The sequence below is a fragment of the Pristiophorus japonicus genome, chromosome 2, assembly GCF_044704955.1.
Source record: "Pristiophorus japonicus isolate sPriJap1 chromosome 2, sPriJap1.hap1, whole genome shotgun sequence".
In the NCBI taxonomy this organism is placed as follows: domain Eukaryota; kingdom Metazoa; phylum Chordata; class Chondrichthyes; family Pristiophoridae; genus Pristiophorus; species Pristiophorus japonicus.
The window spans coordinates 286,821,649-286,846,044 of NC_091978.1; the positions used below are offsets into that span (position 1 = coordinate 286,821,649).

The 24,396-nt window shown below is 44.0% G+C and overlaps 1 protein-coding gene across 2 annotated transcripts in view; it reads right to left on the reverse strand.

Moving 5' to 3' along the window:
• arhgap10 (Rho GTPase activating protein 10) overlaps positions 1-24,396 on the reverse strand; it is a 279,199-nt gene that overhangs the window by 89,798 nt on the left and 165,005 nt on the right. For both annotated transcript variants that reach the window (XM_070871493.1, XM_070871488.1), the window contains 4 exons: positions 17,936-18,030; positions 10,586-10,664; positions 7,995-8,034; positions 7,600-7,665 (listed from right to left, as the gene is read on the reverse strand). In XM_070871493.1, coding sequence (XP_070727594.1) covers positions 7,600-7,665; positions 7,995-8,034; positions 10,586-10,664; positions 17,936-18,030 — 280 coding nt within the window. The remainder of the gene's footprint in view (positions 1-7,599; positions 7,666-7,994; positions 8,035-10,585; positions 10,665-17,935; positions 18,031-24,396) is intronic.

Here is a 24,396-nt window from a genome sequence, read left to right on the forward strand (position 1 = left end):
GAAGACCATTGAAAATCTTCGAAAATGCATCAAAAAATTAAGTAATCTTGGACATAATTCACTATTCTGAATTTAACAAAAGCAAAATATTAATGCAAAGGAGCCTTTGACATAATAAATTACCCACACAAATTATCCAAAAACAAAGACAACCCAACATATATTTGCAGTTATTGAGATGACAAACAACATTAACATTGTTATCCTCACGGGTAGTTTTGCTCGTGCTGTTGGAGAGAGTTTAAACTAGCTTGGCAGGGGGATGCAAACCCGAGAACAAATTCAATCGGGAAGGAAGTAAAGCTGAAATTGCAAAGCAAGAATGTAGAAAGTGAATTTGTAAGACAGAGGAAACAAGGGTTAGTAAGTAAGTAATCAAGGAGGTCTTCCTGTGATAACATAGAAATATAGAAAATAGGTGCAGGATTAGGCCATTCGGCCCTTCGAGCCTACACCACCATTCAATAAGATCCTAAATGGCCTACCCCTTATCCTAAGACTGTGTCCCCTGGTTCTGGACTTCCCCAACATCGGGAACATTCTTCCCGCATCTAATCTGTCCAGTCCGTCAGAATCTTATATGTTTCTATGAGATCCCCTCTCATCCTTCTAAACTCCAGTGTATAAAGGCACAGTTGATCCAGTCTCTCCTCATATGTCAGTCCAGCCATCCCGGGAATCAGTCTGGTGAACCTTCGCTGCACTCCCTCAATAGCAAGAACATCCTCCCTCAGATTAGGAAACCAAAACTGAACGCAGTATTCCAGATGAAGCCTCACCAAGGCCCTGTACAACTGCAGCAAGACCTCCCTGCTCCTATACTCAAATCCCCTAGCTATGAAGGTTAACATATCATTTGCTTTCTTCACCGCCTGCTGTACCTGCATGCCAACTTTCAATGACTGATGAACCATGACACCCAGGTCTCGTTGCACCTCCCCTTTTCCTAATCTGCCGCCATTCAGATAATATTCTGCCTTTGTGTTTTTGCCCCCAACGTGGATAACCTCACATTTATCCACATTATACTGCATCTGCCATGCATTTGCCCACTCACCTAACCTGTCCAAATCACCCTGAAGCCTCTTAGCGTCCTCCTCACAGCTCAGTGCGGACACAATGGGCCAAAATGGCCTCCTTTTGCGCTGTAAATTTCTATGTTAATTCCTTTATATTCAAAATATAAAAAATTATTCACTTCATCAAGTTTGACTTGACTAAGCGACCGTGGGAGCGCCTCTCCTCATGTTGACAATCTACTGGAAACCATCTAAGTGCTAATACAGGGTTTCACCAGAGTACCAGACTTTGTTTTTCCCAATGAAATATCAGCCAGATCACAGAAAGACAGCACGGCCTCAGTTCTCATCAGGTTATAGATGTATAAAGTCGATTTTAAAAAGATTTAATTACTGGCTTTGGAGATCAATTCTTAGAAAAATAGCTTTTGAAAATTCAGGGAATGCTAGCTATGCTCTGCAACATAACCTCAACCATGATCAAGATTCTGGTATTGAAAAAGTAAAGTATGTGAGGTTGGTACCACAATATGGTTGCAACACTGCTCTTCTATAACCAGAACCTGAATCTAAACCCAGCCAAACCAAGTGAATAAGATATCCTTTCACCAATGGCAATCAAAGAAATACCCCAGTATAAGGCCTTCCAACAATCTAATCCCTCAGCATTTGTGGATCTCCATATTTATCTTGTTTTTTAAACTAGCGGGTCTCAGCTAGAATTACCACCTTCCTGTTGTTTTCAAAGCCAGGTACTAAAAGATGTTTCTGCACTCAGTCTTGGCTCCTAGCCCACACGCTCAATTCTACTGAAATCAATGGAAATACTGGAAATGCAAGAGCTTTGAGTGTTCAGCCTTGGCAACAAGGGGCAAGAAACAGCAGTTTTTGGAATCCTACAATTTTAAAAATCCTGCATAAAGTATTAGAGGAAATCTCAAACAATCAGCAACAAAAAAAGTCCGCAACACAAAAATTGCCATTTTTTGCAACTAATCGGATGGAACAATTATTTATGTTTACACAAGCCACAAGAACAAAACATGTTGTAAATGGAAATATTGACACTGGGGCGTATGGTGTTGTGCCTCCTGCCATTCCTAACTAGAATAAATGCAAACTTACATATAAATTAACATTTATTGCTATACCTATTTCACCCTTAAGTGTCAGCTGTGGTTCAGTTGGTAGCAACCTCATCTCTGAGTCAGAAGGTTGTGACAGTGTAAGTCCCACTCCAGAGACCTGATCACAAAAATCCAGGCTGGCAGTCCAGTGCAGTGCTGAGAAAGTGCTGCACTGCCGGAGATGCCGTCTTCCAGATAAGACGTTAAACCGAGGCACCGTCTTCTCGCTCAGGTGAACGTAAAAGATCCCATGGCGCTATTTCTAAGAAGAGCAGGGGAGTTATCGCCGGTGTCCTAGCCAATTCCAACATTTATCCCTCAGTCAACACCACTAAAACAGATTATCTGGTCATTATCACATTGCTGTTTGTGGGAACTTACTGTGCGCAAATTGGCTGCTGCATTTCCTAGATTACAACAGTGACTACACTTTAAAAAGTACTTCATTGGCTGTAAAGTGTTTTGGGACGTACGATGGTCGTGAAGGGTGCTATATAAATGCAAGTCTTTCTTTCTTTCTTAAATGACACAAAATGTACAACTATCCATTATTTGGAAATAACTGACACTATAGACCATGGGCTCAATTTTCCCCAGTTATCTGCGGCGCTTTTTTTGCCACGCGCCGCTTTTTTTGGCGTAAATTAAAATCTCCAAGTTTCCCCAAAGTTTCTGCGCCAGTGTAACTCAATTAGGTACGATTTTTTTAAGGTTAGTTTTTTTTGTGTCATGGGGGGATAACCTGATGTCTGCACCAGTTTTTTTTTACATTTAAGCAAGTTTGGCCAACTTACATTTTTGCTAGGATGGCAATCCCAAAAAACCTTCTGGGCACTTAAGAAAAACCAGCGCACATTAAAAAAATCGGCGCAGAAAGACGCCATTGTATTTCGGCAAAGTTTTGGAGGGAGTCAAGAAAACAAAGAATATGCATCATGAAGCTTACTTTTTTCAAAGTCAAAAGGGAGAAAATGTTAGTCTAATGCAATTCTTTAAATTTTGATTTTTCCTCCCCAAAGTATCACGCCACCACCGAACATCTCCTCACTGGGCTCGAGAGTTGGACTGTCGGCCAGCAGAATCGCTCCATCACCTGGACACATGGGCTTGGCTTCAAAAGAAGCCCGGGGGGTTGGGGTGGAAGCCAAGCCCGTGTCCGGGCGAGGGAGCGATTCTGCCGGCCGGCCCTCGATCCCAGTGAGGAGACGTTCGGTCAGTGGTGGGGTGGAACATTGAAAAAAAATCAAAAATTAAAGAATTGCATTAAAACTTCGTTGCCCCAAATGTCTTAATTGAATGCCTAGCTTCCCGTTCTAAGCAAGCCTATTGTGCATGCGTAGACCAAGGTGTGGTCCATATAGACCTTGGGGAGAGAGAGAAGGAGGAAGATGTGAGTGCTTTCACCTGCTGTTTTGAGCTTCTTGCAAAGCTACAATTTAATTATGGGGGCAATATTGACAATGCCATACCTTGTGCAAGCCTTCTGCATGATGGTGCTGTGGAGGAGAAGATTGATTGGACATCATCGCATGAGGAACCTCAGAGCACGTAGGATGATGGACAGGAGGCCTTACTCACATTAGGTATATCAAGACAGGCGTTCATACCTGCACCTAAGTGATGCAAACTGTGTGAGAAGGCTGCGTTTGCGCAAAGAAGTTGTAACCGAGATCTGTGAGTTAATAAAAGCAGACTTGCACCCGAGAAGCGTCAGGAGGACTGCTTTGTCAGTTGAAGTGAAGGTTACAGCTGCACTTTCATTTTATGCATCTGAATCATTCAGGCCACAACTGGGGATGTGTGCACCATTTCTCAACATGCAACACATATCGGCAGGTGATTGCTGTACTATATGTCTGGAGGAATGACTACATAAAGTTCCCCATGACCGCCCAGGCAATGGGCTCCTCCAGGATTGCTGGCTTCCCAAAGGTACAGGGCTGCATTGATTGTACCCACATCGCCTTGCGAGCACCTTTGGAGGATTCCAAGATGTACAGGAACAGAAAAGGCTTCCACTGAAAGGGCTTCAGCTCGTCTGAAATGACATGCATCACATCATGGCAGATATCCTGGGAGCACCCATGACGCGTTCATCCTACGCAACAGCGTTATATCTGCCATGTTTCAGCAGCAGCCACAAGGGCAGAGCTGGCTACTCGGAGACAAAGCGTACGGCCTAGCCACCTGGCTCATGTCGCTCGTACACGTAACCCAGACGGAAGCTGACCGGGAATACAACATGTCGCACATTGCGAAGCGCAGCATCATTGAGAGGACCATTGGCATCTTGAAGCAGCGTTTCAGATGCCTGGACCATTCCAGAGGCTACTTGCTGTACTCCCCTAAGATTGTCGGTCAGTTCACTGTTGTGTGCTGCATGCTGCATAACTTAGCCATCATGAGGCAGCAGCAGCAGCTGGTAGTAGAAGACCCACCTAAGGCGAGAGTGGCTGATAATGAGGAGGAACATGCAGATGACGATGAGGAGGAGGGGGAAGAAGCCATGCAACGACCTGAACCCGGAGCACGATGGTGGAGTTGGGCAGGCCGTCGTGCCCCTTTAACAATTGCTCGAGCCTTGAGCCAGCAGCTCATCCGCGAACGCTTTGCTGCCTGAAGGCTCAGCGGCAACTATTCCAAAAGGACCATGTTTACTGTTTGGATCTGTTCCGTAATATTTGTTACATTAACACAAAACAAGGGCAATGATTCTTCTTTAGTTCAAAAGTTTGTGATAATAATGGAACAAATAATGGAAGTGATTCAATTATAATTTAAAATATATTTTATTCAAAAGTTTAACACTTGGTTGTACTTAACTTAAATAAAAATATTCTTGTATCAAACTTTAAAGTTTTCAGTTAAGATCACTTGCTAAACTTTTAAACTTGTAAATTTAGATCACTTGCAAAAAACTTTTAATTTGAGAACAGTTACAACAGTAACAATAATAATAACATCAACAGCAGCAAAGAAAGGCTGCGCACATCTCTCCTCCGCCTTATTCGAAGACCGCCCGCAGTGCATGGTCTTGGTGACTCCACCCCTGCCCGCAGGTGGTGGCGCAGCGTTTCTCGGGTTGGTACAAAGCTTATTCTTTCGAGTATCTCGAGTAATGCGCATTTCTTGATGGGGTGCGTGGGCAGGCAGTAATGTGGAAGGCCTGGCTTGGACCTCCTCAGAGGCTGGTCTGGGGATTGGAGCAGGAGTGGCAGTTGATTCCGTCAATGGCTGCGGGGTCTGGGCGTGTTCCCTTATTGCAGCAGCTAACTCCGACATTCCCTCCCTCATGTTCCCCGACAGTGTCTCAACTACCTGCAACATTCCCTCCCTCGTGTTCACCGACAGTGTTCCCATTTCTCGTAAGAGTGTTGTTACTTCTCCCGACAGTCCCGATACCTCATCATCCACTCCACTGATGGTGTCCAGGAGTGATCGCGTAAGGTCACTGCTCTCCGCACTCATTGCCATCATCTGAACCACATCTGTTAGATCCTGCACCTCAGGAGAGCGCTGTCGAGCTCTTCTTCCGCTCCTCACCCTGGGTGTGGCTCGCTGCATCCCACTGAGACTCGCAGCCTCGGCCGGTGGGGCCCTGGGTGTGGCTCGCTGCATCCCATTGAGACCCGCAGCCTCGGCCGTTGGGACCCTGGGTGTGGCTCGCTGCATCGTACTGGGACCCGCAGCCTCGGCCGGTGGGGCCCTGGGTGTGGCTCGCTGCATCGTACTGGGACCCGCAGCCTCGGCCGGTGGGGCCCTGGGTGTGGCTCGCTGCATCGTACTGGGACCCGCAGCCTCGGCCGGTGGGGCCCTGGGTGTGCCTCGCTGCATCGTACTGGGACCCGCAGCCTCGGCCGGTGGGGCCCTGGGTGTGGCTCGCTGCATCGTACTGGGACCCGCAGCCTCGGCCGGTGGGGCCCTGGGTGTGGCTCGCTGCATCGTACTGGGACCCGCAGCCTCGGCCTGTGGGGCCCTGGGTGTGGCTCGCTGCATCACACTGGGGCCCGCAGCCTCAGACTGTGCAAAATCATGGAATATGGACTCGTGCCACTCAGGAAAGAGGCTGGCACCTCAATGGACAGCACCAGCATCTCCTCCAGAGTGAGTACAACAGTGTGGGCTTCATCCTCCCCCCACCCCCATGCTCTTGGTCTGGAAGGTGGGATTGGAAGATGTTCTCCTCTTCAGGCTCGTCCGCATTTGAATCTTCTTCTGCATCGGCTTCAGCCTCATCAGGGTCGGCCTCAAGTTCTGCAAAATATAACAGAACAGACAAATGGTTAGCAGCAGAGGAGGGGGGAGGGTGGGTGGCATGAGTAGGCTCACACAGCGCAGGCAGCAGGCTCATTTGAAGGACCATGATGAATGATAGCACATTGCATCAACCTAAACATAGCTGACGGAGATGTCCCCATGAACCAAAGCATAGCTAGCCCGCGCAGTACCTGACTTTTAGTAAAGCCAGAATGTGGAATTTGCAGGACTTACCCTCTCCCTCGAGTGTGGGCCCAGCTTGTGCAGTGGTGGTTGCTTTTCTCCAGGCAGGGCCCATCAAAGCAGCGACCCTGTTTCCAAGTGTGTCAGTGGGTGCAGATTTGCCGGGCCTCCTCCTGTTCGAGTTTTCTCTCTTTTGTTGCGTGCTACCTTCCTCTGCAAAGATGAAAATATTACTTTTTAGAGAGGGTGTCTTTCTGCTGGGTGCGACATACAGATGGTCACATTTACAATTGCAATTCCAGTGAATAAATGAAAATGTTACTTACACTAACTATTTGACAAAGATCCTGCCACTTCTTTTCGCACTGGCCTCCAGGCCTCAGGGTGGTCACCAATGCACAGTAATGTTGCGCAAGTTGGTTCCAACGTTTCTTCATTTCTTTTGGTGAAACTTTTGTGTGACCTCTGCTGATGCCCAGCTCATGCCATCTGGCCTCAATTACAGTAACTAGTGCCTCCACTTCCTCTTGTGAGAAATTCTTGGTCCTTGAGCCACGTTGCATATTGCAGCTCCGATTTTTCCACTGAGAATTAAAGTTCTCACACACAACTGGCTCTTTAAAAATGGCCAAATGCAGACCGGGAAATGTAGTGGGCATGCAATCATGTAAAAAAAGTGATTTTTTTTCCCTGCGTATGCGCATCATTTTTTTCGGAGCAGACATTAGGCTCCACCCCCAAAGCTAAAGGACAGGCTGTGCGGCACCAATTTCAAAAAGTAGAACGGGGAAACTTGCAAGTTATTTTTTTGGAGTAGTCGGGGCCAAAAATAATGGGCGTAACTCTTGAAACGCCAAAAAACAGCATTGGGGAAAACTGAGTCCTACATTTCTGTATAGGGTAGATCATAACCCTATATAACAGCATCTAGTAAATGAATTTACGATCTCTCTCAACATTATTTCTCAATTTAATAGAATTGATTTCAAATGCAGAATAAAATATTAAATTACCCCGTGTCTCGAGTGCATGGATACATTTCTTTATTATGTTGAAACCCATTTCATCCAGCTGAACATCTTAGGAGAAGAAAAGAAAGTTGTCTTTGTTGCATAAATACAAAATAGCATTCTAAACTGAAATTAGTATGCAAGATTTTTCAATCAATTCTGATTGTACAACGTAATATAATCGCAACAATAAAAAATAAACATTTTTTTTTCTTTCTTCTGGTACATTAGAAATTAATAATCTGGTGCGCTAACACCTATCCTAATTAGAGAATGCAAGAGACTTGCAAAATTGTGAAAAATATTAAAAGTTCAGAGACTGATTGAAGCTACAAAGCACTAGCTATAGGTGACCAGCTACAACAGTTTAATAATTAAATATATATGTATATACTTACTTCCTTCTCTCCTTGAATTACTCCTAGTAATTAAGTATACCTGTCATTAAAAGAAACATTGTTACAACACTTTACACAGAAAAACCTCTCTCTCCAATTAAGGACTTGGCCATATTGTGAAATTTGAGAACATTTGCATAATTATTACATACAAAACCATGATCACAATCATTAGCCAAGGCAAGAAACTGGGCTGTTGAATAATAGAACTTTTAAAAATAGCTCAGTATGGTAATTATATTTAAATGTGATTTATCTTATTTTTAAAAAATCTTCGCATGCAGAATTTTCTAACATTACTTGATTTAGTGACTTGTGCAAAATATTTGTAAACTTATACTTGAATTGATTAAATAGTATTAATTTAAAAGTAAGATACATTTATATTGTGTGGTCACTCCAAACTCAGCGTAATCGATAATTTCTTACACTATGTAAATGTAACAGCATTGATACACTGGACTATATTTTCTTTTATTTGTACAACCTCTAAACAAAGCAAACACTTGCCTGCACTGCGCCCCCCCACCACCCCCGCAAATATGGTTTTTGCTCTATGTAAATAACCAGGATTCAGAAACAATGCAAGTCAGTAAAATTTGGAGATATATTAAGCCAAGAGGAGCAGTACGTGAAGCAACCAAAGAATGACAAGATCGAGACAATATATCCAAGAACTGCAAGAAAAAATGAAAAAGATTCTTACTGAATGATGAGGAACTAACTAAGCGGGAAGTTGACAAGAGACCGTGTCTAGTCCTTGCAGAGCAGCAATAAACAATGCAAATGGAATGCTGAGCTTTTTGCCAAATCAACAGAGCTCAACTCTGAGGCAATTATGCTAAAGCTGGACAGTACTGTGATCAGGTGGCATCTTGAACACGGTGTTCATTTCTGGTCACTGAGGGACAAGTGAAACATTGAGGCCCTAGCGGAAGTGCAGAGAAGGGCGGCGGAGCTGATCCCTAGTGTCGGAGGACGTCATCATGAGGAAAGATTAGAAAAACATGGACTCGAACCTTGAAAGTAGGCACTGGAAAGGGGATATATATAGAAGATATTAAGCAGAATAGAAAAATGTAATCTTTAGCACTTTTTCAAGTTCCACCAAATGTGCAAAAAGGCAAGGAGTGTCCATTCGTGCTCAATGTTTCCTCTGGACGATCGCTGACTCCATGAGATCGGAATCACAAAATGACTAAACAGGGTCGATAGGAGTGCTTCCATTCAGCAGCAGTCTGGCTTTCTTCAGTAACCAACTCTGACTTTTCCACATCCATGAGAAGTCACTCAGCCTGTGCCACCTCTTCTAAATCACTAAAACTTTCCCAAAATTGTGTGTGTGCTTCAATTGGTGTTGGAACGGAGTGCTGTGATGAGATGAGAAGATTTGCTGAATGGGCCCAACATGTTGCTCCTGGGGTCTAGCATAGCTGTATGAAAGGGCATGACAAGTCAACGCTTGTGATTAGGCACATTGTTGTTGCTGCACAGATAGTGCATTTAGCTGCACTGCAGAGTCAGAGCTTTACGCCTATTGAAGCATGATTGCAGCGAAGACGTGCAATTAGAGTTGCACAAACCAGGAACATATCCCACTTTTCCTGGTCATTTGCCACACATGCTGTGTACTACTTCCCAGCCAATGACCTCTATTCTCACCTTTTCAAAGGGAGTGAATGGTTTGATTTGCTATGAACTGCCAGCTTTCTGGCTTCAGTTCTCTCTGTTGCGGGCATCCATGTTCTTCAAAGAAAAATATGCATTGAATCTGCAGATATTTTGCGCTATTTTAGGCAGTGGCATGCATAATTTACTCCCTGAATGCAGATGTTTGAGTACAATGTAAATATCAGCTGTATATGTAAAAAGTTATAGCCTGTCTTCAATATTTCTCAACTGTATCTTTCGAGGATCATTTATTCTGTTTTACCAATTCTCACCCATTTTGATTACTTCCCATTTGCACCAGGCTACTGGACCAAGTATACAAAGGTATTCTGTAACTTTGATTGACATCAAAGGCCCTATATTCATGTTTATTCATGCTGATTTCTCACCATGGCACTCTTCTTCAACTTATCTGGGTATATGATCCCACGTTGGCTTCCAGGGCGATGGCTTCCCACTCCTGCTTTATACTCTGAATATTGGTGTATTGCCACCAATACCTCACTATGCCTCTTGCCACGATTGGACGATCATTGATGAATTTGAGGATTTGTGTTCTGCACTCTCCCTCCATTTCACCCAGAAAATATGTACTGCACAAGTGTTGGCTCACAGTATACTATTTGCACTAGTTCAGTGGCTGTTGAGCTAACTGGGCAGCATTCTTCCACATGCCTACAGGTAAGCTACTCAGTTATGCAGTATCTTCCCGATAGCCTAATGCAGCCACGCTTCCACAAAGCACATTTACAAAGCCATGCATTTTTAAGTGGATTTAAAAAAAGAGAAATGCGAGCTAATTTCACTCTTTTAACCTTTATAGTACTGTACGTTACAGATCTACAGAATATTAATCACTGTTAAATACCAGGGTCCACAGCCGCACAGTATCACTGCACTGAATGCTCGTTATAACTTACAGGTTCTTTTCCATCCAAAGCTTCCATCCACTGTCTGCGATCATCTTCTGTAATAGCCTGCATGGTGATCATACCTTGCCTACAAACACACCATGAAAAGTTAAAAATGCAAGGCCAGTCCATACATTACAGCTTCATGGTTGAACAAACGTTCCAGAATATATTTGTGAGGGTCATTTCTGATCTCACCAGTGAGCACAGAGTAAGAATATTTTAAATTTGATGGAAGTTAAAGCACAATAAGCAATGTGGATGGATTCCTCCACAACAGTGCTCGTTGAAACAGAATACCATTATGTGGAAAAGACGGAACATTCACAGAAAGACGAAATTACCTCCAAGTTTGCAAATCTGCAGGAACATTGGTCCTGTGCAGTTAAAAATTACACTGCAACAGAGCAAATCAAATCGTGTTAAACAAATTGTTTTCCCTCTCGACACATTTTTGGGTCTTTTCTAGCCTATGCACCGAGATTACTTTGGCTCTCGTATCTTACATCAGTCTCATGGCTGACTGCAGTCTGTGATGAGAATCTGCTATGTTTAGCCAAGTCTCCTTCCTCTCGAGATGGTCTATCCTTGAATTGACATCTAGCTATATTTTTGGCCCCATACCTGCGGAATGAGCAGCAAACCGTAGTTACTAGACTTAACCTATCATTCACAAGATCTCACTTCAGTCTGCACTGATGTCACTTGCAAAACTTTTTACATTTATGGTGATAGGCACCTGAAACGTATTGATGATGTACTCTGACTTGATTTAAAGAAATAGCCACCAAACCAAAACTAGACAAAACTACCTCATTTTTGTCACAACCCTCTTCTCTTGAACTCACTGTGATTCCACAGGCTGCAGTGGTTATTCTTTACGTCCATGTCCTGAGGGACATTTGACTGTCGGAAGTATCATATGTAATTCCCCATTTTGGCTTTTGCTAGCATCCACAGGGATAATGGGCACAGTGACAGTGCTAGAAACTATATCATAGAATCATACAACACAGAAGGCAGCCATTCGGCCCATCTTGCCCGTGACGGCTTTTTGAAAGAGCTTTCCAAATAGTCCCACTCCACTGCTCTTTCCCCAAAGCCCTGCACATTTTTCTCCTTCAAGTATTTATCCAATTTCTTTTGAAAGTTATGATTGCATCTGCTTCCACCATTCTTTCAGGCTGTGTATTCCTATCATAAAAACACACCACATGAAAAAGATTCTCATCTCTCCTCTGGTTCTTTTGTCAATTACCTTAAATCTGTGTCCTCTGGTTACTGATCCTCCTGCCAGTGGAAACAATTTCTCCTTTTTACTTTATCAAAACCCCTCATAAATTTCAACACCGCTATTAAATCACCTTAACCTTCTTTGCTCCAACGAGAACAAACCCAGCTTTGCTAGTCTCTCCACGTAGCTGAAGTCCTCCTTCCCCTGATTCCTCATACTGGAACCATTTTACAAAATCTCCTCTGTACCCTCTCCAAAGCCTTGACATCCTTCCTAAAGTGTGGTGCCCAGAATTGGACACAATGGCCGGAATTTTCCAGAGGTAGGCGGGAGTCCTCCGAGGTGGGCAGGAAACCTGGGAAGCAAGGTTTCCCGCAAGTCCTACTGACTTTAATGCCAAGGCCTGATTTGGAGGTGAGGCCTCGGATTCCCGCCCTCAGCCAGCCAGCTTGAGAGGCAGGTTGGCTGGACGTGGGCGGGTAGGCCTCAGAAGCGAGGGGCCAGTATGGGGGAGGGATCGCAGGAGGAAAGTTGGCAGGGGTCGGGGAAGAGAGGTTTGGCAGGGTTCAGGGATCGCAGGAGTCTTCGGCCGAGGATTGAGGATGGGGGTGGAGGAGTCAGAGTGATCGTTTGGGTGGGGGGGGGGGGGGGGGGCGCGGTGGGGTCGGCCAAGGATCTGGGGGGGGGGGGGGGGGGCGGAGAGAATTAAAAAAAGAGAGGGGATTAGGCCAGCCTCATTATCATTGGGGATGAGGGGGGCTGGTAAGGGGATCGGAAGCCTCATGGGGACGGGGCCGGTGGGGGGGGTCACCAAGCACAAGGGTGAGTATGATCAGGATTCTGGATCCAGGAGATAAGTATGAAGACCCCGCCTTTATGTGTGAAACCCATCTGTGTGAAACCCATCCACATGCAGTTAAACATAAAAAGGAGGCAGAAAGAGGGATGGGCAGCCTCATTACAATTTTTTAATTGAGGTAACACGCCCTGGGAATGGGTTGGTCACCTGCCCCCCACCCCCGTCCCAACTGGAAGTGTGCGTTTTGGTGGCGGGATTAAAACGGGAATCCAATTTTTAATGCTTTAACTGCCCCCACGCTCCAAACCCACCCGTTTTTTATGGAGAAAATTCCAGCCATTGCAAGGCCAGGATTTCACCAACAGAGACGAGTTCGATATAGCCGGCATTGGTGCAGTGTTGGAATCCCGCCCCGACCTGCAGTCCGCCCTCTCTCTTCAATCTTCCATGGCTGGGGCTTGATAAGCCCGCCCTGCAGGTTTCCCAGCCAACTGGAAGTGAGTCTGATGATGTCATCTGATAACAACGTCATCAGCCGGTTTCCTTAAAGGGACCATTCCCAACCTTTTTTTGGCAGTTCTTCTGTCAGTCTTTCGCAGCACTGAGCTACTGCAAACACTGCACAAAGGTGCATGGCTACACCCAGGCTCTCCCATGACTCCCTCCAGATGCTTATGGAGGGAGTCACAGCACACAGGGAGGTTCTCTTCCATTCCAGTGGACGGAAGAGACTTCCCCAGGAGACCAGCGCAGCCTGGTTGCAACATTGCACATGAGGGCACAAGCAGGGATGTCGTCTGGAGGAGCTGGCTGCAGTGGCGCAAATTTTTCAATGATCTCAGTAGATCACGACACATTACTGCAAAGCCACACTCAACCTCATCCTGCTGTGCCACTCATCACATCCCCATCACACTGCCTTCCCTATTTTACCCCTGCACTCAAGTCCTTACTCAACCTCAACCCATCCCTCTCTGTGGGCTAGAGTTTCCCTAACCTGTTTTTCTGGCGGCCTCACCCGAGGTGCCGGCGCTTTTGTCCACCTCCAAGCGCGCCGAAAAAAGACGTCCGTATTCTGGCCGCTCCCCAGCCTCTCCTCGGTCGTGGCGCAGCATGGCCAAATGGATTGGGGGCGGAGCCAGGTCCCAGCGCTGAAAACCGTGCCGGGACGTCTGCGCGCATGTGCAGTAGCTCCTGGCAGGCCGTTTCTGCAAACGTGCGCTGCGGGCTGTGTGGGAGGGGCCCGAAGCACGCCATCCCTAGCCTTGGCCGAATGGTCTCCCTCATCGGCAGCCTGCTGCATTTCCCTAAGCTTCTATTTTTTATTTACTGATTGATTTTGGTGTTTTAGGTGCAGGATTCCTTCTATTTTTTTTTTATTTGTTGTTTATTGATTACTTATTACTTTGGTCTTGATGCTTTAGGGGGCAGGGTTCCTTCCATTTTATTTGTTAATTAATTGCTTATTACTTTTTGTGCTTTGTTTGGTGCTTGGTGGTGCTTTAAATGTAGTTACTTGCGCCGATTCCTTAACTGTAAGTAAGGTCTTTCTGTGTGGACAAAAGTGGACACATACGCTGCCCTAAGTTAGTTTAGTACAACTTTTTTCTGGCCAAATTGGCCTAAATGGTGTAAGTGGCTGGGAACACCCTCTTTTGATAAAAAAAAACCTGACCTAACAAAAAATCTAACTAACTCACTTACACTGGCGCAAATTAAATGGCCATGTTTGCACCTAAAAAGATACACCAGAAAAATCAAGTTATACGAAAAAAAACGGTGCAACTCATGGGGAAATTTGGGCCCTATCAATCTACATTATCAGTTCCCCATTTCACTAGCCACCCCTCATACTTAACCTTGTCCAATCATATCAAGTAACAACACACAAGGGTCCTTTAGCCAATGTTCATGTACAGTTAATGTTGATGTGTTGTCAAACATTGAAAATCTTTATTTTCAGAACTTTGCGTTCTTGGACAGATTTGTGAGCACCTTTGGAATAGGCTTAGTGAGTTGTAGTGAATGGTGAAACATAAGGGTACCCCCCACAATGGTGATGAGTGTGAAAGGAATAGGCTGGACATTGTAGGGATACTTTATGGAGCTGGTGTCAGGTGGTGCCAACCTGGCGCATCATGTGGCAGTCAGGGTGTGTAGTAAATGTGGCCATGGTAAGGCCATCACTGACCTCCTGGGCAGCAATGTGGTCGGGTGCTGATGTCCTGTATACTGTGCAGCATCAGGTGATTGGTGGTGATGCTGGTGTGTTTAGTGATGTTGGTGTTGGGGCTGATCGTGGTGGGATTCTAAGGACCAAGGTGAGATGTTTTCAAGGGCACCGATTGCTGCTGGAAAAGATGGCAGGTGAGATTGAGATGACTGAAGAGCCCTGTCAATGGTGAGAGAGGCTACTCTAAGGAGGTGACAGTGAATAGAGAGTTCACTGCAAACACTTACAAAATGCATACAGCTCAAAAGTCTCTTCCAAATCCTGAAGGCTTCAGCATCTGGCATTGGAAAGTGAACAGCTGTGAAATGGTAGCTTTTATACCACTTCTGCAGCTGTCAACTAGCCAAAGCAATAGTCACTGAGAACCCCACACACTTACCTGGCGTTAAACCCGAGGGATGGCAAAGCTATCAAATGGTTGATAAAATTGTACGTGCCTGCTTTTAAGCCTCTTAACTAGCATTTGAGTACCTCTTAAAAATTATCTGTTCTGCCGCTTGCTGTCGTGTCTGCTATCCGAACGCCGACCTGACAGTTGAGAAACTCACACGGAGGCGGGTTCACAGCGGGATCCTGATCCGCTGTCAATCAAAGCTATTTTGATAGCGGGCCCGCCTCCAAACCCGCACTCACAGGGTTGGGAAAATTCCAGCTTATGGCTCTATTTATAAATCCAAAGATCCCTTTTGCTTTATGCTTTGGAATACAGGTGTGACGTCCGAAATCTGGAAACCTCAGGACCGAGGCCATTCCAGATATTTCTGGATTTCGGGACGCCTTTACCTGGGCCGATGTAGGTAGGGGAGGGGAGGGGGTTGGGTGGGCCAAAGCTGGGTGGATGGGGTCAGTCGAGCCGATGGGGATGGGGGCGGGTCGGGCAGCCGGAGGTCGGGCCGATGCCGGACCAAGGCGAGGTCAGGCCACCAGAGGATCAGCCCGGTGTCCGTAACTCCAGATTTTGGACATCGGATCTGTAGTCTCAAAGACTTGTCCTTCCACCTTTAAAGATTTGTGTATGTACAGCACCCAGCACCCCCCCACCCCCAAGTCTCTCAGTTCCTGTACTCCCTTTCAAGTGTACAATTGTATTTGCAATTTTGCCAACGCTATTAAATAAAGTACTAAATGCATGCTACAATTTGCAATATTTTTAAAGCAGATAATTTACATTCTACAATAACTCCAAAATATAAAAAAGATGTCTAGCTTGCCTTGGCAAGGATCAGGAGGAATGTCAACTGGCAAACCCTGCATACAAAGTGGCTGGATTCAAAAGCTGCTTCACACTGCAGGATTTTACAACAACCTTGATCAGAGCTCTTTCTAAAAAGGATCAGAAATTTGGACAGGCAAATAAATTATGGCACTCACGAACAGTTAGCTGACTGTAATCAGTGATAAGAATATAACATCCATTCTTCTGTTTCTGCAAGATTTGGCTAAGATCCTTATCACCCAAAGCAAGAAACCCCCCACAATAGGGATATCCTGATTGTCAACGCACTAAAAAGTAACCAGAAATGATTTGCAACTGCTATCTAATATCAAGGACAACCGTAGTACCTATAACTAGTCAAGTGGTAATCCCATATCAGGTGTGGAATAACCAGTGAAAAAAAGAGTTGTGTGTAAAATGTACTAAAACGTGTCTGTTCATGATTTCTTCGATGTACTTACGGTTTTGTGGACGAACCTTTTATCAGCCATCGGACAGGCTCAACATTATATATTATGAGAACATGTTCTTTGGGCTAATGCTTTATGAGTTTTATTCACCCTTTTATCTGCTTGAATACAGAAGTTATTTTTATGCAATACTTGTCCAATCAGTCCCAGGGTTCAGACTCTTGTCACACTACCATTGAGGGTCATCAATATAGAAAAAAGTTACCCTGTTTGCACATTCACAAATTAACTGCAGAGTCACAGCTTCAATTCCAAATTCAGCCATCAACTGGAGTGTCGGAAAAATACAAATTCAGTTTTGCCCTTCTGGAAAATGCTAAGCTAAAATCTGTGTGGGTCTAAACTTTCTTGATCTAAAGGTTGGGGGCAAATTTCATAAAAAAACAACTTTTGAACAAATATTTAAGAATCATTTTTGTCATTACTCAGCTGTAGCACGATTCCTGCAATTACATGCCAACAGCTCAGTGTGAGCAGCTCAAAACTGGGCAGCCATGAGATACCGTGGGCCATCAGCAGCAGCAGAATTGTATTCCACCACAATCTGTAACTCATGACCCAGCATACCCCTCATTGTACTATTACCATCAAGCCAGGGGACCTGGTTCAATGAGGTGTGTAGAAGAGCATGCCAGCAGCAGCACCAGGCATACCTAAGCATGAGGTGCCAACCTGGTTAAATTGCAACAGACTTAGATGTGACCTGATAGAGGTCTATAAAATAACTGAAGGATAATATCCCTATTGATAGATGTTTCAAGTTTTAACAGACTGGGGAGGAGCAGAGGACATGCAATTAAACTACGAAAGAGTAGGAATACACTGAATGTTTGGTGGTTCTTCTTTTCCCAGAGAATTGTAAACCTTTGGAATTCATTGCCAGCTACTGTGGTGGGTGCTGACGCTGATAGGGGCAGAGTTCGCATCATATCAAAGGTAAGTGTCTTTATATGAAACATTTGGTCCATGTGATCTCCTGAAATTGTTTCAATCACCCAAGGGGGTCAGAGGGGAATTTTAGAATATTTTTTCACTTATTTTTTGCCTCTCCAAGGAGATTACATGGCTGTGGGGTGGGTGTGAGATGGAGATGGGAGGCCAGGGAGACAAGTGTTAAGTTATGATGGTCCGGCTATCATGGTGTGGGCAGGCTTGATGGATCAGCCGGTTTTATCTTGCCTGTCAATTTTGTATGCTTGTAAAATGCAGACACTCTTACTTTCTTCAGCAAGGTGATTTTCAGTATGTACACCATGGATTCCTGAACTCCAAAATGGTGCATCAGTCCCTTATTTCACATGATGTTAAAAACAAAGAAACACTTTAGTGCGAGAATTACATTCAGATATGTAAAGATATGGTTTTGTATCACATGCTGCACAAGAGAAGCATGAAAATATATTTTACCTGTCCATTGCTTCAATATCAAAACAAAACCTCTTGTCGATGGAGTCGGACTTTTTTCTTGTGCATGATTTAAGAATGAATGCATCTTCATCGCCCTAATAAAACGAAAATGCACACAAAACTTATTTTTTAAAGAAACATTTCCAGTAAATGTTAAAAATACACTTTTTTTTGGTATTGTATAGCAGTAACATCATAAACATTTAAATATAAATAAATAGCTTAAATTTATATAGCATCTGATCAACATTTCACACAAAATTAATTACATTGTCCACTTACTATTGTTATGTGAGTATACACATCAGTCATTTGTTAACAAACACCGTATGATGAATTAATTTGTTTTTATGAGTTAATTTGTTTGTCTGGTGGCGAAGCAATCAAAGTTAAATCAGTCTCAATGAAATATTGGGTCGGAACTTGCTGGGAAAATAACAGTGCATTAGCGACACACACTATTATGAATGTGAAAATCAGTTAGCAAGTTCAGGAGAAGAGATACGCCATGAGTTGTGAATCTCCAGAACGTTTTGGTCAATTTACACTGCTCCATTTGTTTCACACAAACAGCATCACGCCCTTAGTTTCCTCATTATTTCTAACAACTTACTGGATTTGCACCTTAATTATCCATTATAAACATGCCACAGAAATTTAAGTCTGGTAATTAACAGCATAAGTACATTTTAATGACATGATTGTTAATGCAGTGGTAATCAACCTCTCTGGCCCAGAATGGGAACAATTTAAAATGTTCAATGTAATTCATGCATGTAGTCAATTGTTCTTAGAGATTTTAAAAATATCAAATTTTAAATGTTTTAATTTTCTTCTTACTTTTGCTTTCTGTCTCTTTTTTTCTACAATCTTTCTTTCCCTCTATTTCTTACTGTACCTAATTTGAATCTAATTCATCCACTCCAATACACCTTACTTCTCCACCGTTCCTCTGTTTCTTTCTTACCACTTAAATCTCATTGGTTAAGGAGATACACTGTTGGTCCTGCCGTTATTAAGGCCCGCTATCAACTTACACTTCCAGCAAGTTATGGTGCAAAAATTGAGCTGAAGGGTGTCGAAAAAGGTCAAACGAATGACACTCACCACAGAAAATCTTACCATGACAAGTTAAGTAACCTTTTAGCAATGTGATCAGTATTAATTCCTTCAAGTTTTAATTGTTGTACAAGATTTTTAAAAAGTCAAATTTAAAATTAATTGTTTTAATTAATAACTTTTCCATTGTCTTTTTTCTCTCCCTTATTCTAATCTTTCTTTCTCTCTCTTTCTGAACCTGATTAGACAATTAATTCACCCACTCTAATTTGCACCTCCTTCTCAGTCCTTGCACTGTTAATTTCTCAATCTTTCAATCTGATTGGTTAAAGAGATACACAGTTGGTTGACCTATTCAGTCAGGTCCCAGATGCCCTGTTTCCCTCACTGCGACGTTTCAGCAACTCGCCACACGAAAATGTTTAAAAACCTAAACATGAAAGGTCCAAAACATGAAAAACCGAACTGGTAGCAATGCGGTGGGAGGATGATTTCCTGGAGTGGATTAGGGATGGTTTTCTGGACCAATATGTCGAGGAACCAATCAGGGAGCTGGCCATCCTAGACTGGGTGAAGTGTAATGAGAAGGGACTAATTAGCAATCTTGTTGTGCGAGGCTCCTTGGGGAAAAGTGACCATAATATGGTAGAATTCCTTATTAAGATGGAGAGTGACAAAGTTAATTCAGAAACTAGGGTCCTTAACTCGACGGTATGAGGCGTGAATTGGCTAGGACAGACTGGCAAAGGATACTCAAAGGATTGACTGTGGATAAGCAGTGGCAAACATTTAAAGATCACATGGATGAACTTCAGCAATTGTTCATCCCTGTCTGGAGTAAAAATAAAACTGGAAAGGTGGCTCAACCATGGCTTACAAAGGAAATTAAGGATAGTGTTAAAGCCAAAGAAATGGCATATAAATTGGCTAGAAAAAGCAACAAACCTGAGGACGAGGAGAAATTTAGAATTCAATAGAGGAGGACTAAGGGTTTAATTAGGAGGGGGAAAATAGAGTATGAGAGGAAGCTTGCAGGGAACATAAACATTGACTGCAAAAGCTTCTATAAATATGTGAAGAGAAAAAGATTAGTAAAGACATACATAGGTCCCTTGCAGTCGGATTCAGGTGAATTTAAAATGGGGAACAAAGAAATGGCAGACCAATTGAACCAATACTTCGGTTCTGTCTTCACGAAAGAAGATATAAATAACCTTCCGAAGGTACTAGGGGACAGTGGGTCTAGTGAGAAGGAGGAACTAAAGGATATCCTTATTAGGTGGGAAATTGTGTTAGAGAAATTGATGGGATTGAAGGCCGATAAATCCCCGGGGCCTGATAGTCTGCATCCCAGAGTACTTAAGGAAGTGGCCCTAGAAATAGTGGATGCAGTGATCATTTTCCAACAGTCTATCGACTCTGGATCAGTTCCTATGGACTGGAGGGTAGCTAATGTAACCCCACTTTTTTTTAAAAAGGAGGGAGAAAGAAAACGGGTAATTATAGACCGGTTAGCCTGACATCAGTAGTGGGGAAAATGTTGGAATCAATTATTAAGGATGAAATAGCAGCGCATTTGGAAAGCAGTGACAGGATCGGTCCAAGTCAGCATGGATTTATGAAAGGGAAATCATGCTTGACGAATCTTCTGGAATTTTTTGAGGATGTAACTAGTAGAGTGGACAAGAGTGAACCAGTGGATGTGGTGTATTTGGAGTTTCAGAAGGCTTTTGACAAGGTCCCGCACAAGAGATTGGTGTGCAAAATCATAGCACGTGGTATTGGGGGTAATATACTGACGTGGATAGGAAACTGGTTGGCAGACAGGAAGCAGAGAGTCGGGATAAACGGGTCGTTTTCAGAATGGCAGGCAGTGACAAGTGGAGTGCCGCAGGGCTCAGTGCTGGGACCCCAGCTCTTTACAATGTACATTAACGATTTAGATGAAGGAATAGAGTGTAATATCTCCAAGTTTGCGGATGACACTAAACTGGGTGGTGGTGTGAGCTGTGAGGAGGATGCAAAGAGGCTGCAGGGTGGCTTGGACAGGTTAGGTGAGTGGGCAAATACATGGCAGATACAGTATAATGTGGATAAATGTGAGGTTATCCATTTTGGGGGCAAAAACACGAAGGCAGAATATTATCTGAATGGCGGCAGACTAGGAAAAGGGGAGGTGCAACGACACCTGGGTGTCATTGTTCATCAGTCACTGAAAGTGGGCAGGTACAGCAGGCGGTAAAGAAGGCAAATGGTATGTTGGCCTTCATAGCTAGGGGATTTGAATATCGAAGCAGGGAGGTCTTACTGCAGTTGTACAGGGCCTTAGTGAGGCCTCACCTGGAATATTGTGTTCCGTTTTGGTCTAGTCTGAGGAAGGATGTTCTTGCTATTGAGGGAGTGCAACGAAGGTTCACCAGACTGATTCCTGGGATGGCTGGGCTGTCATATGAGGAAAGACTGGATCAACTGAGCCTTTATTCACTGGAGTTTAGAAGGATGAGAGGGGATCTCATAGAAACATATAAGATTTTGACGGGACTGGACAGGATAGATGCGGGAAGAATGTTCCCGATGTTGGGGAAGTCCAGAACAGGGGACATAGTCTTAGGATAAGGGTAGGTCATTTAGGACTGAGATAAGGAGAAACTTCTTCACTCAGAGAGTTATTAACCTGTGGAATTCCCTGCCGCACAGAGTTGTTGATGCCAGTTCACTGGGTATATTCAAGAGGGAGTTAGATATGGCCCTTACGGTTAAGGGGATCAAGGTGTATGAAGAGAATGCAGGAAAGGGGCACTGGAATTTTTTGAGGATGTTTCTAGTAGAGTGGACAAGGGAGAACCAATATTTGGTGTACTTGGACTTTCAGAAGGCTTTCAACAAGATCCCACACAAGAGATTAATGTGCAAAGTTAAAGCACATGGGATTGGGGGTAGTGTGCTGACGTGGATTGAGAACTGGTTGGCAGACAGGAAGCAAAGAGGAGGAGCAAATGGGTACTTTTCAGAATGGCAGGCAGTGACTAATGGGTACGGCAAGGTTCAGTGCTGGGACCCCAGCTGTTTACATTGTACATTAATGATTTGGACTCGGGGATTAAATGTTGTATCTCCAAATTTGCGGATGACACTAAGTTGGGTGGCAGTGTGAGCTGCGAGGAGGATGCTATGAGGCTGCAGTGACTTGGATAGGTTAGGTGAGTGGGCAAATGCATGGCAGATGAAGTATAATGTGGGTAAATGTGAAGTTATCCAATTTGGTGGTAAAAACAGAGAGACAGACTATTATCTGAATGGTGACAGATTAGGAAAAGTGGAGGTGCAACGAGAGCTGGGTGTCATGGTATATCAGTCATTGAAGGATGGCATACAGGTACAGCAGGCGGTTAAGAAAGCAAATGGCATGTTGGCCTTCATAGCGAGGGGATTTGAATACAGGGGCAGGGAGGTGTTACTACAGTTGTACAGGGCCTAGGTGAGGCCACACCTGGAGTACTGTGTACAGTTTTATTCTCCTAAATTGAGGAAGGACATTCTTGCTGTTGAGGGAGTGCAGCCAATGTTCACCAGACTGATTCCCGGGATGGCGGGACTGACATATCAAGAAAGAGTGGATCAACTGGGCTTGTATTCACTGGAATTCAGAAGAATGAGAGGGGATCTCATAGAAACGTTTAAAATTCTGACGGGTTTAGACAGGTTAGATGCAGGAAGATTGTTCGCAATGTTACATAAGAACATAAGAATTAGGAACAGGAGTAGGCCATCTAGCCCCTCGCGCCTGCTCCACCATTCAAAAAGATCATGGCTGATCTGGCCGTGGATTCAGTTCCACTTACATGCCCGCTCCCCATAACCCTTAAATTTCCTTGTTGGTTAAAAATCTATCTATCTGTGATTTGAATACATTCAATGAGCTAGCCTCAACTGCTTCCTTGGGCAGAGAATTCCACAGATTCACAACCCTCTGGGAGAAGAAATTCCTTCTCAACTCGGTTTTAAATTGGCTCCCCTGTATTTTGAGGCTGTGCCCCCTATTTCTAGTCTCCCCGACCAGTGGAAACAACCTCTCTGCCTCTATCTTGTCTATCCCTTTCATTATTTTAAATGTTTCTATAAGATCACCTCTCATCCTTCTGAACTCCAACGAGTAAAGACCCAGTCTACCCAATCCATCATCATAAGGTAACCCCCTCATCTCCGGAATCAGCCTCGTGAATCGTCTCCGTACCCCCTCCAAGGCTAGTATATCCTTCCTTAAGTAAGGTGACCAAAACTGCACCAACATTTACTTTAGTCACTCTTTTCCGTTTTATATATCGGTAAAAGCTTTTACTATCTGTTTTTATGTTGTGCGCAAGTTTACTTTCGTAATCTATCTTTCCTTTCTTTATTGCTTTCTTAGTCATTCTTTGCTGTTGTTTAAAATTTTCCCAATCTTCTATTTTCCCACTAACCTTGACCACCTTATACGCATTGGTTTTTAATTTGATACTCTCCTTTATTTCCTTGGTTATCCACGGCTGGTTATCCCTTCTCTTACCGCCCTTCTTTTTCACTGGAATATATTTTTGTTGAGCATTATGAAAGAGCTCCTTAAAAGTCCTCCACTGTTCCTCAATTGTGCCACCGTTTAGTCTGTGTTCCCAGTCTACTTTAGCTAACTCTGCCCTCATCCCACTGTAGTCCCCTTTGTTTAAGCATTGTACGCTCGTTTGAGACACTACTTCCTCACCCTCAATCAACCATACTGTGATCACTCATTCCGAGAGGATCTTTTACTAGGAGATCGATTATTATTCCTGTCTCATTATACAGGACCAGATCTAAGATAGCTTGCTCCCTTGTAGGTTCTGTAATATACTGTTCTGAGAAACAATCCCGGATGCATTCTATGAATTCCTCAAGGTTACCTCGTGCGATTTGATTTGACCAATCGATATGTGGGTTAAAATCCCCCATGATTACTGCCGTTCCTTTTTCACGTGCCTCTATTATTCCCTTGATTATTGTCCGCCCCACCGTGAAATTATTATTTGGGGGCCTATAAACTACGCCCACCAGTGACTTTTTCCCCTTACTATCTCTAATCTCCACGCACAATGATTCAACATTTTGTTCATTCGAGCCAATATCATCTCTCACAACTGCCCTGATATCATCCTTTACTAACAGAGCTCCCCCACCTCCTTTCCCTTCTTGTCTATCCTTCCGAATTGTCAGATACCCCTGTATATTTAATTCCCAGTCTTGGCCACCCTGCAACCACTTTTCTGTAATGGCCACCATATCATACCCATTTGTTGGGGAAGTGCAGAACCAGGGGTCACAGTCTAAGGATAAGGGGTAAGCCAGTTAGGACCGAGATGAGGAGAAACTTCTTCACCCAGAGAGTGGTG